General features: G+C 42.3%; 2 protein-coding genes across 5 annotated transcripts in view; one reads left to right on the plus strand and one right to left on the minus strand.

Annotated features, from left to right (window-relative positions):
* Mlh1 (mutL homolog 1) overlaps window positions 1-13544 on the minus strand; it is a 44049-nt gene extending 30505 nt beyond the window's left edge. Inside the window, exons 1-7 of one of the 4 annotated variants that reach the window (XM_028860023.2) lie at window positions 13360-13544; window positions 11100-11185; window positions 8060-8158; window positions 5863-5936; window positions 2666-2738; window positions 1493-1584; window positions 366-408 (exon numbers count right to left, since the gene is read on the minus strand). In XM_028860023.2, the coding sequence (XP_028715856.1) occupies window positions 366-408; window positions 1493-1560 (111 nt within the window). In that variant the 5' untranslated portion in view covers window positions 1561-1584; window positions 2666-2738; window positions 5863-5936; ... (1 more) ...; window positions 11100-11185; window positions 13360-13544. Of the gene's footprint in view, window positions 1-75; window positions 207-365; window positions 409-1492; window positions 1585-2665; window positions 2739-5862; window positions 5937-8059; window positions 8159-11099; window positions 11191-13359 lie in introns of those variants that run through there. The other 3 variants (XM_028860021.2, XM_037207985.1, XM_037207986.1) reach the window with 3 other exon arrangements.
* Window positions 13545-13781: 237 nt separating this feature from the next.
* On the plus strand, window positions 13782-17657 carry Epm2aip1 (EPM2A interacting protein 1). Its single transcript, XM_028860031.2, has one exon. The coding sequence runs from the start codon at window positions 13911-13913 to the stop codon at window positions 15729-15731; it is 1821 nt and encodes a 606-aa protein (XP_028715864.1). The 5' UTR covers window positions 13782-13910; the 3' UTR covers window positions 15732-17657.
* The last annotated feature ends 1314 nt before the right edge of the window (window positions 17658-18971 follow it).

The following is an 18971-nucleotide window of genomic DNA, read 5'->3' on the forward strand; positions in this document are numbered from 1 at the left end:
ACAGACAGCATGGTGATTTGACATCCAATGGCATTACCAGATGAGAAGTAGAATTATTTCTTAAAAATCTCCTACTTTTCTTTCCTAATACAAACTGTCCTTCAAAAATCCTAACTTAGGGACTGGAGAGGTGGATCAGGCATTAAGACACTGGCTGAGGCTCTTGCAGAGGTCCCAAGTTCTTTTCCCAGCAACCACACAGCACTCACAACCATCCGTAACTCCACTTCCAGGGGATTTGATGACCTTCTTCTGGACTCTGTGGGCACCAGGCATGTACATGGTGCAGAGAAATACATGCAGGAGAAACATTTGTACATATAGAACAAAAATGAATATATCTTTTTGAAAAAATCATGACTTACTTTTTTAACTGAGAAACTAATGCCTGAATTGTGTATTGAATACCTGAAAAAGAAAAGGTAAAAGCTAAGCAGAGGATAGTCAAATGCATAATAAATTCAGAGATCTACTTTTAATTAAATAAATTGGTAGATTTATAAGAAGAAGGTGACTTAAACAAAGATATGTACAATATACGTACAATCAAAATACCTTGGTATAACCTATATTATCCACAAGAAAACAAAGCAAGAGACTCATGGAGATAACATTGCCAAATGTGACTACGTCAAACAAAACACAGAATGTTACAGGCTGCTGACTGGATCTTGGCACAATCTGAACCTACAGGATTATTTTCATGATATCAGAAGGCCCTGGCTACCATCAGGACAGATTTACACTCAGATTTACCCTCTGTATTTGATTCTCCCCACTGCTTTTTCCTAGCTGCTCGGTCCTGCTCCAGTATCTCCACAGCCTTTTTGAAGACAACTTTTATCACTCTTCTGTTCACCAACCCCATGAACCAAAGTACCGTGTTTAATGAGATGCATTTATTAAATAACAATTTTCCACCTTACCACATTTAGAACCCATTTGTACAAATATACTACATTTATTGAAACACAATTCTGCTTTTAGCTGCTCTGAGTCCCCTTTTCCTATTAACATCCTCCAAGTTGCTTTGGGAAACTCCTTTTATCCCATCCCTCCTAAGGCATGCCAAGTAAAGACTGCCAACCAAGAAGTTTCCCCAGAGCTGTGGGCACAGAACCATGAATCCCAGTAATGCCAACCATAGCACTGTCCAGAACAGACCTTCAAAGCAGAGGCAGAAGAGAATACCCTGTCTTACTACCTCTTCCTACCCAGTGAGCAACAGTTGTTCAGTGATTTCTTTTTGGCTCAAGGTAGCTAAGACCAGTTCGCTTCATCAGCCAGCAGTGAACCCCACCAAAAAGAGACCAACTGTGCCCCTGGAAAGATGAGTCAAGACTCAGGGCTGATGAGCAAACTGGACCAGACCAGCACATAGGCCAGCTTTGTTGTCTGTATCCAGTTTTCAAATACTCTCAATTTATAAGCGCTGAGGCACATTCCTTTAATGACAGAGCTCAAGGACTCACTCCCAGATTTCAGACAGTACCTGCCAACAACTTCCAAAATTTTCCCATACTCTTCACTTGGATTTTTCAAAGCTTTCCTCCTTGTCATTATGTTGTAAAAAAGGTCTTCCACCTGAAGAGAGATCCAGTTGTCTTTTAAGTTCATGGATGTATGTGGAAAGCTTTGCACTGTCTACCTAAAGCTGGATCTCAAGGTAATGAACCCAGTGACATTACCAACAGCACTGTTCTAAGTCCCGACTCAGGGAGGGGAAAGGGGTAAGGAAGCATCAACAAAGGAATTAAAGGGTATTTTTCCTACATGCACATTCACTGACTTCTCAAACAGATAATGGGGGATGGCTCTATGGCATGTTTTTGTTAAAAATATAAAGGACTAAAAACATGAGGACATTTAAAATTATTGTCTTGCTCAAGAGAGTAAGACATGAATGTAACTCTATAATCAATTACTATATTACATGGCATTCAGAGACATTTTTCAAACTAAAGAAAATCATAAAACTGGCGATGATTTGGAGTTCTCAACAATCACACTATGCATGCAGCTAAGGCTCCCTCTAGGCAGCACTTTGATGCCCAGGTTTGTTTCTCCTCCTGCCTGTCTCTCATGCCTAAGACTTGAGATGTGCTACAGCCGGGGTCAGGAGTGAAGGGACCAGAGAAGTGTAACATGAAAGTGAGGTGCTCTATGGGATCCCAGACTGGAAAGACACTGAGATGCTATGATAAGGCTGCATGATGAGTTTCCTCTTGACTTACAACATTCACATGACCCACCCGAGGCCCTCTGAGGCAGACAGGTAGGAATTCTTTTTTCCACTGGAGACACTGGAAACTGAAATTCTGAGATGTTAAGTTTGATTTGCCTGTGAACACACACACTGAAAGATAAGACTGGGACTCCAACCCATGTCTTCTGAAGTCAACCATGTTTTTTCAATGCCAACTACTCTGCCACTGATGTTTACCATTCCAGCCCCTTACAAAAGACAAGAAGGTAGACAGGTTGCCATGTCATAAAACCCAATAATCATTTTTCTTACTTAGAAGCGTAGTTATCTTGGGACTTCTATTAGAAGCCAAAATTTATTTGATTTTTACATAAAAAACTCAAAGCCATTTTATATTTTATTTCAAGCATTCCTACAAAGGTGTTTGTCACCAGTTTTATTCCCAAGTACCATTCTTACCGTTATCTGGGTACCCTGGTTGCCTGCACATGGTTTAGGAGGGGCTTGCAGCTTTCCATCTGAGTAACTTGCTCTAGTCAGAAAACATAAAAGATTATTAGTATCTAACAGGATGATTATCCAAAGCATAAAATCACAAATCATGGTATAGGCATAGTAGCATATTTCTGTAACCTCAACACTGGATATGCCTTGTAAGTTCCTGAACTACATAAAAAAATAAATACATTAATACTCCACACTTAAAATGACAAATTTTATTATTATTTTTAAAAAGCTTGCAAATAAATAAAACCTCAGACACCAAAATTAACCAGGCCCAAAATCTATATAACACAATGAACTTCTATACAGTTAGAACAGATATTGAGAAATGAATCTGTAGTGCTTCACATTAAATTTTACACCTTCAGTATGAAATATATTTTATGTGCTTATCCACTACCCAAAACAAAAATCCACAACAGAACGAGTAAAACAATGTGCTCTCTAACCTCTTTCATAATCATGTCTATTACCTGGATTCAGTCCATATTACCACACTTTAAAAATAAAAATTGTATCAATACATTATAACATAGCCATATTATATATTGTTAATTAGATTTTATTTTAAAGCCCTCTTATAGCAAACCTTGCCTGAGCTGTTAAATTTTGAGTTACTAACCAACAGCTTTGCCATTGCTGAAGGTAGCTGTAAATATTGCTGCAATTCTGCAACCATTTGCCTGCTGAGGTCCTGATAATAAAAAAGGCCTTAGCCAGCAACAGTAGTGCACACCTGTAATCCCAGGCACTTGAGAGACAAAAGTAGGAGGGTCATTGCAAGTTCCAGGCAGCCAGAAGTACACAGCAATATTGTCTCAAAACCAAAACAAAACACAATATCCCACAAACAAAACAGTTCTTGATCTGGCACAGGAACAGTCTTTTATCCAAGTGTAGACCAATGTGCTAAGTGATCCTGAAAGCAGGAAGAACCCTTCGGCCTTAGGGAGAGGGGTGAGCTGGGGAGGTGACAGCATCACAGAAAGGAAGGAAACTCATCAAGGCTTTGAGGAGGAATAGTTTCAGGAGAATAGTGCAAGAAAAGCATCTTATAAGTCAGAGAACAAGGAATTCTGGAAGACATGGCACTTGGTAATATGAGGAGAGAAGGGGCTGGAAAGTGGGTTCAGGGCATATGGGACATGTCTCAGCCAGTGATTGCTGTGATGAAACACCATGACCAAAGCAACTTGGGGAGGAAAGGATTTATTTGGCTTATACTTCCATATCACAGTTCATCATCAAAGAAGTCAGGACAGGAACTTATGCAGGGCAGGAACCTGGAGGGTTGCTACTTACTGGCTTGCTCCACATGGCATGCTCAACTTGCTTTTATAGAACCCAGGAGCACCAGCACAGGGATGGTACCACCCAGAATAGGCTGCCTCCACCATCAATCACTAATTAAGAAAATATCTTACAGCCAGATCTTACAGAGGCATTTTCTTTTCCTTTTTAATTAATTTTTCTTTCATGTGCATTGGTGTTTTGCCTGCATATATGTCTGTGTAAAGATGCTGAATCCCCTGGGACTAGAGTTATAGACAGTCATGAGCTGCCATGTGGGTGCTGGGAACTGAACTGGGGTCATCTGGAAGAGCAGCCAGTGCTCTTAACCATTGAGCCATCTCTCCACCCCTAGAGGCATTTTCTTAATTGAGGTTCCCTCTTCTCAAATGACTTTAGCTTGAATCAAGTTGACATAAGACTATCCAGCTCAGGAAGGCACTGGATGTCAAGAGGACACCTCTGGATTTCATCCTGCCTCAGAAGGGAGCCACTACAAGTTCCAGGTAAGGCATAACACAAAACCAGAGGTCATGAAACAAAACTCATACCTCAGGGTACCTACACAAAACTTAACTCACAATTGTCTGTCTGGTTTATAACATGCCAATCAGACCACCCAAATTCACATAGGATCAAGCCCCCTAACATCAGCCCTGCAAACTCTGAAGCACTCTCTATTACATCACACATTAGTCTTCTGAAAAAGATGGAGGACACAGAATTTCCTGTTTTATTTTACAACATGCATGCTTAAATGTATTGTCTTCTTGCTTTTCTTTCTTCTTTCTGCACTCATTAGATACTACTACTAGTCTTTGGCCAGTGGCAGCCAATGCTTAAAAACCAGAGCATGATTTTGATTTCTTGAATCCCATTTTTGTTCTGTCCCAGGACCATTCTGAGCCTCTGGAAACTGGAAGCACAACAGCCAGCCAGCAGCCAGCTGCCGCAGGCACAGGCTAAAGGGAACCAGCAGCTCAGGAGCTAGCAAATGAATTGTGGGTCTTCAGCATCCCAGCCACAGACCTGTAATTAGCCCAAGGTGCGACCCCACCAAAGGGCAAAGGCGAAATAATACTAGCAACTACTATTTGCTTAGAAAATCTATGTGCAATATATACCTTGGTGCTTGCAATATGTTTATGTTGCAACTTCTCTCTCTCTCTCTCTCTCTCTCTCTCTCTCTCTCTCTCTCTCTCTCTCTCATTTTTGTTTTTTTAAGGCAGGGTCTCAGGTCTCTCTGCATTGCCCTGGCTGTCCAGGAACTTGCTCTGTAGACCAGGCTGGACTCAAACTCAGAGATCTGCTTGCTTCTGCCTCCCAAGTGCTGGGATTAAAGGTGTGTACCACCACGGCATGGCACAACTTAACTCTTAAGAAGCCAGAAAGTGGGGCTAGAGATGGCTCAGCCATTAAAAGCACTGGCTGATCTTCCAGCAGAGCACAGAGGCCAAAGAGAAAAGGAGCAGAAAGGGGTTTCACTATCCCTTTACAAGACACATCTCATGACCAGGGAATTTGCAGAGGACCTGTATTCTATTCCCAGAACTCACATGGCAGCACACAATCATTTGTAACTCCAGTCCCAGGAGATCCACACCCTCTTCTGGCCTCCAAAGGCACCAGACATGCACCTGGTACACAGGTATGCATATGGTCAAAATATCCATACATATAAAATAAATGTATTTAAAATTTAAAAAGGAGCCATGAAGTAAGAGTACCACCTCATGATCATCCCTGTGGATGAACACTTTATTCATAGGAAGGGAAGATAACTAGTATCCTAACAACAATGTAACATGTTTAGGGAGGGTCACACTGAGATCAAATACCTCACAAAAGTCATTATCACATACCTGTATGCACATTTTCCATCGGCTGTTTTGGTTGTAATAGTAACATGAGCCACATGGCTTATGCTCGCCAAAGCCTAGGGAGGGGAGGAAAGAAGATGAAAGAAAAACTCACCATTGCTTCATCAAAGGCAAAAGTTACCTAACTTGCCTCTTTTGATCTACATTCATGTAGCAACAATGAACAATTTGATGATGTTTTAAGAAAAAAGAGATAAAATCTAATCCCTAAGGAAAGCATATATTAAAACTCCAAGAGGGATTACAAACACTTCCTGTGTTAACAGCAACTGTATCTCGTGCTGGTGCACAGGGCTGTGCGGGACAGCTCCCATGACTCTAACAGCGCATGGATGATCAACCTAGAGACGAAAGGCTTCTCTTAGCTCATGGTCTTAGAGGACCCACTCGATGGTCAGTAGGTCCTGACGCTTTAGTCCTGTGCTGAACAAATGCATCCTGGCATGGAGTTCATGGAGACCAAAGCCACTCACACCTGACATCCACAGAGGCCAAGGAGAAAAGGAACAGGAAGGGGTTTCACTATCCCCTTTACTTAGCTTCAATAATCTCCCACTAACAATGAACTGGGGACCAAGCTTTTGATGCATGGGTCTCTAGGGGACACTTCAGTTCCAAATGGCAGCAAATGTATTTAATATATTTTCAATGAAGTATCTTCTGAGAAATTAAAAATGTACTTTCAGAAAGAAGAAAAACAAAACAGGATCTCTTAAAACTGCTTTATAGAAACAATTATATTTTTTAAAATATGAATTTTTGGCTGGAGAGATGACTCAGAGGTTAAAAGCACTGGCTGTTCTTCCAGAGGTCCTGAGTTCAATTCCCAGCACCCATATGGTGGCTCACAACCATCTGTAATGAGATCTGGTGCCCTCTTCTGGCCTGCAGGGATACATGCATGCAGAACACTGTATACATAATAAATAAATAAATCTTTAAAAAAATAAAATAAAATATGAATTTAAAATTGCTACAATGGGTCTGTGCAACAACATCTACACATGTGAGGCAGTTTCAATTCATTAAAAGCAACATGGCTCTGCTTAGGCAGCTGAGGCAGGAGGATCACCTGAACCCAGGACTTTGAGATCAGCAAAGGAGCTTGACCCCATCTCAAAAAAATAAATGAACAAAAAAGGGAATATTCTTCAGGCTCAGAGATGACTTGGTCATCACCAGATTTCCCCAGGTTGTGTAGTCTATCCCTCTCTCTCCCTTTGTAGCCAGGATGGTTTCAAACTTTCAACTGTCCTGTCTCAGTAATGGTATTATAGGCATGTACCATTGCACCCAGCTTGGCTTATATAATTTTCAACACTTACAGACTTGAGCTGGGTGTGGTAGTGCAGCTTGTAATCCCAATAGGTTGGAGGTAAAGGTAGGATGATCTAGAGCTTAAGACCAGCCTCAACTACATAAGTAGTTCAAGACCAACCAGGGCTATAGAAGACCTGGTTCAAAACATAAAACACACTTAAAATATAAATGACTTTGAGACCCGTGTAAGGCAAGACCTGCTCATAGAAGACAATCCTATGTATTTCTAGGAAGAAAGTAGGCCAATATGTTCAACTATTTCTACCTTGAAAAGGAAAAAAAAAGAAAAAAAATCACCATTTGCTCAAATTCAGATGTAGGTAAGATTCAATGAAGTGTGAGTGTGGGGGTGCTGGGGAGACAGAAGCAGCAGATCTTTGTGAGTTCCAGGACAGTCAGGACTACTTTTGTTGAGATAGTAGTGAGACCTTATTTCAAAGATTACAGGTCCTTGCTCCTTCTCTGCTCTCTATTTCTGTGAGGATTACCAGCTGAGTCTATTGTATGTAGTTTTCTAATCCCAGTATGGCTTACGTTACCATTCCCATATGCCCTCTACATTTTCCATACACTGATGTTTGGATGAAAGTGTTGATCAGATTCACATTTGATTTTTTGATAAAACGTCATAGGTGATATTAGGGACTTCTATAAAGAGATACATGATATCCAGTGCCTCTGTAGATAAAATAGTATATCAAATATTTTTGAAAAATTCTCTGTCCTGAAAAGCTAAATTTGTTAAAATTTATATGTATTTAACAAGTACAAAGTATTAAATTTCATTTGCTCCTGTTGAGACAGGACAACATTATCAACAGGAGGACATTTTTATACATTTCTTTAAACCTTAGCTTACCTCACCCCGGAAGCCATAGGTAGAAATACTGGTTAAATCCTCAAAGGTCTGCAGTTTACTTGTAGTGAACCTCTCACACACAATATCCAGATCTTCCTTCTACATAGTTAAGGGGGAAGAGTAAATAATTATGTCTCTCATTTCCCAACTCTTTCTGGATTTTCATTGTATTGCTTTCATCTGAGAAGAAATTCTCCGAAGAGGTTTAAAATAGGACCTACCTTCCTTACCCAAGACATCAGCGGACCTGAGGTTCACCTTCTTCACTAAGTCCTCCTCCTCCTCCTCAGTGTGAGGTAGTTTCCACTTCACGTCCCCACCCCCTAGCACTGGGACTCCACCTTAGACCTCTTCTCTACCTGTACTCACTCATCTGTTTTTCTCCTGCCTGCTCCCCATCCTTTTTAGAGACAGGGTCTCAGTGACACCCAGGATGCATCAAACTTAATTCTCCAACCTTGTCCTCTCAAGTGCTGGAATTGTACGCATTTGACATCATACCCAAATTTCATTTTCTTTTTAAAATAAAACAAAACAAAACAACAACAACAAAAAAACCCAAATCTTTATTTTTAATCTACAGGAAACTCTTAAAATTGTAGTAAAAATAGATATAACAAAATTTTCATTTTAGTTGGATGTGGTGGCACACACTTGAAATTCTAGCACTTTGGAAATAGAAGTAGGAAGGATAAAAATTACGGTCACCCTTAGCTATACAGTGCAATCAAGGTAAAGCTAAGTCACAAGAGACCCTGCTACAAAAGGCATAAACAAGGGCTGGAGAATGGCTCAATGTGGTAAGAGCACTTGCTGCTTTTCCAAAGGACCTGACTTCAGATCCTAGCACCCACATCAGGTGACTCACAGCTACTTCTAACTCCAGATCCAGGAAATCCAATGCCCTCTTTTGACCTCTATATGGACTAGCACTCACAGGCATAAATACAGCCTCCCCCCCCCCCCCCCGCTTCCCCCCGAGAGAGAGAGAGAGAGAGAGAGAGAGAGAGAGAGAGAGCGAGAATCTTAAAAATAAAAAAAAAAACAAACAAAACTTTTCATCTTAACCACTTTTAAATGTATAGTTCAGTACATTAAGTACATATTTACACTAGTTAAATTTATATAAATTTAACAAGTTAAAAAATACACAACCATCCATGTCTAGAACTTCATCATTTTTCTTAAATTGGATCTTAGTACCTGTTTAACAGTAACTTTCCATTCTCCTCATCTCCCAATCTCTGGCCGATTACCAGTCCACATTCTGTCTCTCTGAGTCTGACTTCTCTAGCAACCTTATATAAGGAATTGTTTACTCCTTTTACTTTTTGTGATTGATTTATTTCAGTTAATACAAAGTCTGCCAAGTTTATCCCTGTTGAAGCATGTCAGAATTTCATGCCTATCCAAGGTGTAATACACATGTGGATGTGTGTCACAGTTTATCCATTTATCTGCTGATGGACATGAGTCACTTCTACCTTTGGCCTATTGTAAATAATGTTATGAATATAACCATACAAATCTACCCATACCCCTCTCTCACTTATCTACATATACACAGAAGTAGAAACAGTAATAGTAATTCTGAGAAAATACATCACTTTCCGTAATTTTACACTATTTTACATTCCCACCAACAATGCACAGAGACTGAATTCTCTACCTTCTAACACTTTCTTTGATAGTGGTCATAGTGAAATGGTATCTCATCACAGCTTAGATATGTACTTCCGTAATGGCTACCTCTGAACATCTTTTCATGAATCTTAAAGCTTTTCATATATCAAAATGCAAAGCTTGAAATTTTTATCTGTAGACTTCTTCATGTATTCACTGAGACACACACACCTTTAAAAGGCACTTTAACGTGCTCCCAAATGAACTGCTTAGCTTCCCTTCAAACCTTTCTTTCATAATCTTGCCCATTCCGATAAGTGACAACTCTTACTCAATTACTTACTCTTTTATCCCACATCAGCAAGTTCTGAGAGGTCTGCCTTCAGAATTAACTCAGGAATCTCCCTGGTCCTTACGTCTCAAATACAGTCAGACTGGTCCAAGGCACTGTGACCCATCCCTGGGTTCCTACCGGAGTCTTCTGACTGCCTCTACACTGCCCTGCAGCAACTTGTCTCCAACTGTCTCTTTTACATTTTTAATTTTATTTTTATGTGTATGTGTGTGTGCCTGATTGTATGTGTACCACACTCATGAAGTGCCCTCAGAGGCTGCCGGAACCCCTGAAACTGGCATTCTAGCTGTTGTGAGACATTTGATATGGGTGCTGAGAACAGAATCTGGGTCCTCTGCAAGTGTGGCGAGTGCTGTTAACCACTGAGTCATCATCACTCCAGGCCCATTCAAAGGTTATTTTTTTAATAAAACACATCACCATATCATGAGCTGTTTTGCTTAAAATCCTTGGGTCCCATCCACCATAGCTGCCCAAAAAAGCTATGGCCAGAAGATCTTCCATGTTTCCTCCTAGGCCTCATGTCTTGCTCTCCCTGTTGGAGATACACTGGCTTCCTTACTGGTCCATCAAGTTCAGGAATACCTCAACTGCAAGATTTTCGTCTTTATTGTTCTCTCTGCCCAGGACACTCATCCTTTCAACACTTTCATAACTTGTTCCTCGATCTCCATTAGTTTTCTCCATAAACTTCATACCCATATTAAAGCCCTCCTGAGTCACCAATAAATGGATTGCAGCATCCTTCCCGCTCTGATCCTGTCTTCCTTCTAGCTGTTATCTTCTGTACAGTACCGTATTCCATTGACATACTAGTCACTATTTACTGACTCCCACTACCAGGACAGAAAACAAAGGATTTTTGTTCATTTTATTTACTGATATAGCCCCTCAACAATGTCCAATACACAATAGAAACTTAATACAGAATTATTGTTAGTGTTCAAGCTTTCAATCAAAAACACCTTCTGCAAAAGACTAAAGTCACCAGGCTAGGGTGAGGTCTTACATTTTCCTAGAGGTATGAAACACGCAAACCCAGTTCCCCCAGGTTTTACTTACCCTGATTCCAGTGCCATTGTCCTGGATCTGAATTAGCTTCAGGCCTCCTTCTTTAACAATCACTTGAATATTTGTAGATTTTGCATCTAAACTGGCAATCAGAGAAAACATTTTGTCAGCTGCAACTACTCTGATACACATATTATAATAACAAATTCCAAACAGAGTGCTTGATTAACATGATTTCTCTTTGTCTTACAAACTCAATGTGGGTACTGTATGAATGTATACATTAAGTGGTAAGCGCAGAGCTAACATTTCTGTTCCTGAAGGACAGTCCTTTTAGCACATTCATTTCTTACTCTCTTTTCAACTAATTTTACTGTTAAAACAACTTTAATCAGTCTCTGGTTTCTAAGTGACTCTAATAAAATATCATTTAAAAATAAAGTTTTCTTCTACTCTTATATTTTCAAGAAAACTGATGATGAAGCAAAGAAAAACTGCCATGCAGAAATTTCTTTAAGAGGCTTAAGGGGAGCCGGGTGTGGCGCACACCTTTAATCCCGGCACTTGAGAGACAGAGGCAGTCAGATCTCTGTGAGTTCAGGGCCAGCCTAGTCTACAAAGGGAGTTCCAGGACAGCCAGGGCTGCTACACAGAGAAACCCTGTCTTGAAATCAAATAAACAAAAAATGGAGGGTTAAGGGGTGGGGGCCTGAAGAGACAGCTGGGCAGTTAGGAGCACTGGCTGCTCAAACAGGCTTAATTCCCAGCACCCAGAGTGGCCCACCACCATCTGTAACTCCAGTTGCAGAGGACTTGATGCTCTCTTTAGGCCTATGAGGGCAATCCATGCACACGGTGCATAGACATATGTTGGCAAGACACCCATACACATAAAGTAAAAATCTAAATGTAAAAATATGCTAATAGGGTTCGTAAAATGTCTGAGGGGGTAAAGGCACCTGCCACTAACCAGAGTACCTAAGTTTAATCCCTGGGACCCACAAGATAGGAGAGAATCAACTCCTCAAAGTTCTCTTCTGACCTCCACAAGTGTGTTGTACACACAACCTCCATCCATCATACAGATAAATCAGTAAACAAATTTAATTAAGCTAAACAGGGGAAATAATCTTAAAAAGGAAGAAGTTATCTACCACAGAAAATAAATTTGGCCTGGGGCTGCATGAAAAGGGGAAGTTATCAATTCCTCTCATAAAAAAATTCTTTATTGAAAAAAAGACAGTAAGTTACTTAATAAACTTTTCTTGGCACCTCTGTATCAAAAACCTTAACTATTTAAAAAGCACTTAACTAGAATCCATGCAAAAATCTCTGCTCCAATATAAACTATGCTATTTTTAAGCTTAGTTTTATAGTACAATAACTGACCCAACTTATCCTTATAGTTTATCTAACACTGTAGAAACAGTCTAGGTGCTACTATGGCAGACTAGGTGCTACACCCAATCAAACGTCCCCAGGCTCCCTGCTACTTCTGTTGGTTACCTCTTAACTCTTTTCCTTTCTCCCTGTCACAGTACCATTGCTCTGAATGGGTTGTGTTTTCAATGAACTTCTACAAGACGCTTGCTATTCCTCACTGGAGAAATCTTTCCTCTTTTTTGTAACTGAAGTATGGGCTTCGCTAACATCACTTGACACTAACACAAGGATCTGACAGTATTTATGTATACTCTATAGATGTCCTTTTTGAACATATTTAGTGGTATGTCTATTTTGAGGACTACTCTTCACATTCCCTTTTCTGTCCACATTTTTAACCTCTCCCCTCCACAACGTGACGGGTTTAAGTCCCAGAAGCAACAAATGCCACCTCCTAGAACACTAACTGGGGTCACTAATTTGATAATTAGGAGTCAGAGAAAAGCCCCATGTTCACTGGCTTGATCTAAAACGCCAATAATTTTGAATAAAACTCAAAAGGAACTGTGCCTTGGATGTGTACGGACTGTTCCGAGAATGAACGATAAACACGGCATTACTCTGAAGACTGTTTATCTTTCCACCCTAAACATTCGAATACACATCTTCAGCTGCGCATCTTCTGCGTCTGCGATGTGAAGTTAAGCAGCTTCCTTCGGGAAGGTACCATTAAATCAATATTACGCCTGCTTCCTCTACTTGCGACCCAAACGGGTCTCGCGGAAGCCGGAGGCCCCCCTGCCAGCGGGAGGCCGGCCAGGCGCGCTCAGGGTCCCCGTGCCAGCGCCGCGCACGGTGGCCGACGGCAGCAGGTGGGTCGGCCCGGCCCGTGCCGCCGCCAGGGAGCTCGGCTCCGCTCCCTCCGTACCAGTTTTCAATCATCTCTTTGATAGCATTGGCCGGCCGCTGGATAACTTCCCCCGCCGCTATGCGGTTCACCACCGTCTCGTCCAGGCGCCGGATAACTCCCGCTACGAACGCCATATTGGCGCCAGAGCTCGCCGTCAGCCAATCACTTCGCTCCTCCCGCCCACGTCCTCCCTCCAGCTTCGGCCGACGCCGTTCCCGCACGGCTTTCCCAGCGACAAGTGATGATTGGGCCGCATGAGTGCCAGTCAAAGGCTTGCCCACGTCAGTTCCTAGGTCTCCGTCCCGCCCTAAACAGCGGCCGCCCACTAGGCGAGACGGCAACGCGCTTGCGCGTCAAAGTTCACGGTCCGCTCTTCCTATTGGTTCCTTCCCGAGAGCTAAGGGACTACGAAATCTGCAGCCAATGGGAACGGAGGTGCCTTGGCGGAGGCTGGTCCGCCCCTGCTCGGGTGATCTGGCGCAGAACCCAGGGGGTGCTTGGCGCTCGTCGGGCTCCTCCCCGTTTGCTGCGGCCTCTGCGCTCGCCGTTATCTTGTGGCCTCCCGCAGTATGTGGATGACGCCCAAGAGGATTAGGATGGAAGTCGACGAGGCCCTTGTGTTCCGACCCGAGTGGACCCAGCGTTACTTGGTGGTGGAGCCTGCGGAGGGCGACGGGGCCCTGTGCCTGGTGTGTCGCCGCCTGGTCGCCTCGACCCGCGAACGCGACGTGAGACGCCACTACGAGGCCGAACACGAATTCTACGAACGGTTTGTAGGGGACGCGGAGCGCGCGGCCCTGGTGGAGCGTCTGCGTCAGGGCGACATGTCCTTAGCCTCCGTGCTCACTCCGGAGGAGAGAGCGACACGGGCAGGCCTCGGCCTCTGTCGCTTCTTGGCCTTGAAGGGTCGCGGCTGGGGTGAGGGAGACTTCGTCCACCAGTGCATGGAGGTGTTGCTGAGAGAGGTGCTGCCGGATCACGTCGGCGTCCTGGAAGGCATTGATTTGTCTCCAGAGATCACGCGGCAGAGGATTCTGAGCATTGACAGCAATCTCCGTAGCCAGCTGTTTAACCGGGCCAGGGACTTTAAGGCCTATTCCCTTGCTTTGGATGACCAGGCTTTTGTGGCCTATGAGAACTACCTCCTGGTCTTCATCCGCGGCGTCGGCCGCGACCTGGAGGTGCAGGAAGATCTTCTGACGATTATCAACCTGACTCATCACTTCAGTGTTGGGGCCCTCATGTCGGCGATTCTGGAGGCCCTGCAGACAGCAGGACTCAGCTTACAGCGAATGGTTGGACTGACCACGACCCACACCTTAAGGATGATTGGTGAGAACTCGGGACTGGTCTCTTACATGAGAGAAAAGGCCGTGAGCCCCAACTGTTGGAACGTTATCCACTATTCGGGATTTCTGCACTTGGAACTGTTGAGTTCTTACGATGTCGATATTAATCAGATCATAAATACCATATCTGAGTGGGTAGTTATGATTAAGACCCGAGGTGTTAGACGGCCAGAGTTTCAGCCTTTACTGACTGAGTCTGAAGCAGAACACGGCGAAAGGGTTAACGGGCGGTGTTTGAATAACTGGCTGAGAAGAGGCAAGACGTTAAAGCTGATATTTTCGCTAAGGAAAGAAATCGAGGCCTTCTTGGTTTCAGTGGGGGCGACAACAGTCCACTTCTCAGACAAGCAGTGGCTTTGTGACTTTGGCTTCCTGGTAGATATGATGGATTATCTTCGAGAGATCAGTGAAGAACTGCAGATAAGTAAGGTCTTTGCTGCCGCCGCCTTTGAACGAATCTGCGTCTTTGAGGGTAAGCTGAGTTCACTTCAGAGACATATGGAAGAAGTGGATCTAGAAGACTTTCCTGCCTTCAGCATCATCGTTGATGAGCTTAGACAGCAGTTTAAGGAAGATCAAAAAATATTTGATCCTGACAGGTATCAGATGGTGATCTCCCGCCTACAGAAAGATTTCGAGAGACATTTTAAGGACCTCAGGTTCATTAAGAAGGACTTGGAACTTTTTGCAAATCCGTTTAGCTTTAAGCCCGAATACGCGCCTATTTCCGTGAGAGTGGAGCTGACAAAGCTTCAGTCCAACACTGACCTGTGGAATGAATACAGAGTCAAAGACTTGGGACAGTTTTATGCTGGATTGTCTGCTGAGGCTTACCCCATTATCAAAGGGGTTGCCTATAAGGTGGCATCCTTGTTTGACAGTAACCAAATCTGTGATAAAGCCTTTTCATATTTAACTCGAAACCAGCACACCCTGAGCCAGCCGCTGACCGATGAGCATCTCCAAGCCCTGTTTCGAGTTGCCACAACTGAGATGGATCCTCGCTGGGATGATCTTGTGAGAGAAAGAAATGACTCATAAGCCTTTGTAGTACAACCAGATTCGATCTGAGAAGGAAAAATGAGTTTGATTTTCTTTCACATTTACTAATTTGGATTGCTGGGAAGCATTGAGCTTCTTACAAGATGTGGAAATCGATAAACATTGAAATCTTCTGACAGGTTGCCTTTTCCCCATCGCATTTGGCAACATGGAACTGAAACATAAGAATACCACCTTTGAAAAACTTAGTTTAATAGAAATGTCATTGCCTTTTACTTTTATGTTATAACTGATTTTCAACAAGTTTAGTATCGATATTGTAAGTTGAACTAGAAGTCTGGTTTTAAGATGTTCTGGAGATACATGCCAAAAGTTTCAGCTCTTATTTTGACACAGTGTAAAAAGTGTGATACATGGTTTGAAATGACCAACTCCTTAAAAGTGTATTTGAGTCGGTTTACAGAAACTCACATAGCAAATCAAGTTTCTGAAAAGAAGCATATACACAGTGGAGGTATTTTGTCTAGCTAACAGGATTTAGGATTATTTTTGAAAGCGTATTTCTGAGCCTGAAGTAAATACTGGCAGAGTTTCAGTCCCCACCCCCACCTACCCAGTTGATGGTGACGTTACAGATGGAGCAGCAAGAATTACTTTAAGGTTTTGATTGGGGAGGCCTCTTACTATCAGGAATTAAGAATAAATGATTTTTGGAGGTTTGCTCCTTATTTCTTTCACAACTAAGGGCAGTTTTTTCAGCTCGTCTATCAAAGGACCATGGTAAGTATGGAATCTTAACCATTGCCAGTCAGTAATTCTGTTTTCTACTCTTGACAGAACTGGGGTCCTATCAAAACAGTGGGGGGGGGGGGGGGGGGGGCTCTTACACTTCAGGATCAGGAGTTATGAGAGGTTTTAGCTTATTTGTCTTTTCTGCATGGCTATTAATGTTTTATAAAGAAACTGTGCTTAAGGGAGACACTTTATTTTGAAATGACAAGTGTCAGATTTTGTTAGCTGCTGAAAATGGATTTACTCTAGAACTGTTTTCCACATTGACTAGTTAAGACAGTGTACAGTAATATTTAAATCTGAAGAAGCAGCCTTATCCACAGACTGTAACACTTCCTAGAGATGTTGGTTTTGTGCTATCACGTTTATCAGACATGTTAACTGTGAAAACGTCAACCTTAACGGTAAAGCTCAGCACTGTAAGCCTGGTGGAAAAGCAGCACCCGATTTGTAACCCATCCTCAATTATAGTTGAAAAGCTATCGTGCTCCTTTCTGTCTTAAAGACTGTAGCACATTATCTCCTGCTTTATTCAAGGAACCTGATTACAACCAAGAATTTAGAAGGAACAGATGCCTAAGCCACCCGAGCCTAAGAACCCAAGTCAAATCAGGGGTTCTCAGCCAAAGCCCTTCCTTCCAGAATGTGCTGCTGGCAAGTGCCTAGGGCACCTTTGTGATTATCTTACTTACTAGAGGGTTCTGCTGGCATCTAAACTTAAAGATTTCTCTCTCCTGTGGTGTTCAGTACAGCCTGATACCATGAAGAGTCATCCCTCCCAAAGTGCCAGCATGCTCTCCCACCAAGTATACATTATCTTATGTCAAGGGACAGGGAGAATCTCCAGTAGCAGCTGATGGCATACTTGATAGGGAAGCCTAATTCCAGCGGTTCAGAGAGGAAACCAAATATCAGATTGACATTTTGCTTATCCAAGAATAAGCTTAAATGCCTGAAAAACAGAAGGACTCTACTGGGAATTTCCCAGTAGCTTTGTGTATTACCTTTTACAGCAAATACTTTAAATACTTTTATTATTTGAGAGAATGATCGGAAATCCTGAAAGCTGCTTCTACTTTCTGTTCCTAGTCCTCTAAATATTAATATCTTGTGTATTCTATCAAGTTGTCGTGTTTTGCTTAAGGTGATAATAAAATTAGTTTGCATCATGTAGCCACTGTGTGAGTATGGGGAAGATATTAATAAGCTAAGGAATTTTTTTAATTGACCCTCAGCAATAGAGAATTTGCTGTAACTAGTCTTTGGTTTTTCTGTTTGTTTAAAGCAGTGGTTCTCAACCTTCCTAATAATGTGGCCCTTTAATACAGTTCATATTGTCGTGACCCCCAACCGTAAGATTATTTCATTGCTACTTCATAAATGTAATTTTGCTACTGTTATGAGTCATAATGTAAATATCTGATATGTGACCCAAAGGGGTCATGACCCACAGGTTGAGAACCACTTGTTAAGGTGTTTTTGCTGTTTTCTGTATTAAATAACTAGCTGCATGGCAGTCTTTTTTCTTTCCTTTTTCCTTTTTAAATATGTAGTTGTTCCTGGTCCTGTGGTATCAGTGAATATAGTTAAAATAAGTGCCATTTAAAAAACAACTCCTCTGTGTCCTTAACTGTTCCTTCCCCATTTCTCTTGTGCCGCTAGTTCCAGTATTTGCTTGCCCAGTCTCCCATATTGCCAGTCAAATCACTCAACTTCAGTATCTTTGTCAGTGTTTTTCCTCCTCGAAACCATCCTAGCATTGCAGAGACACCAGCTCCTGGTGTGTTCAGTCATTACAGGCGCCTCTTTAAGTCTGAATGAGAATGTCTGTCAGTTGCTTTCTTTGCTTTTTTTTTTTTAGGCTGCCTAATCTCCCCTGCCTCATTTCCCTCCATTAACTCTGTAGCTGATCTCATCTTTCTGTGGCTTCAGTTACCACCTGTATTGCAGATATTTCCAAATACTTATCTCCTGAAGATTTCCCCCTAAATCCTAGTTGCCAGTATCACTGACACACTGCTCTCTTACAGGCCTCCCACCACATCTTAGCTCATTCTCCCAAACTTGCTTTCTCTCATGTTCCTGTCGGCAGATGGCCTTGCAGTTGTCAGTCAGTTGCCCTCACCCAAGCCCCAAACTCAATCAACCCACTCATATGCTCCACAGCTTTCACCATTGCTGTCAGAAGAGACAGGTTATAAACTTGTTCATCTTGCAGATTTGGGTTTATATATCTAAGGAGCTTCAGTGGTGCCCTCCAGGCCAGGTGCCCATCTACGCTTGCTAAGTACCCCTGTCCTTCCTCCTTAGCATTTCTTACTGCAGATTGGTCATTGCTAGACGGCAACAGAAGTCTAACCCATTGTTTCCTCTCTAATGAATAGTTCAAAGCCTGGCATTTGAAGAAATGTTGGGGCAAATAAATACTTGTATGGTTTTTTATGACCTTTGAAACCTTCAGAATCTTCATTTGAGCTTCATAGACAT

Source organism: Peromyscus leucopus, chromosome 7 (genome assembly GCF_004664715.2).
Source record: "Peromyscus leucopus breed LL Stock chromosome 7, UCI_PerLeu_2.1, whole genome shotgun sequence".
In the NCBI taxonomy this organism is placed as follows: domain Eukaryota; kingdom Metazoa; phylum Chordata; class Mammalia; order Rodentia; family Cricetidae; genus Peromyscus; species Peromyscus leucopus.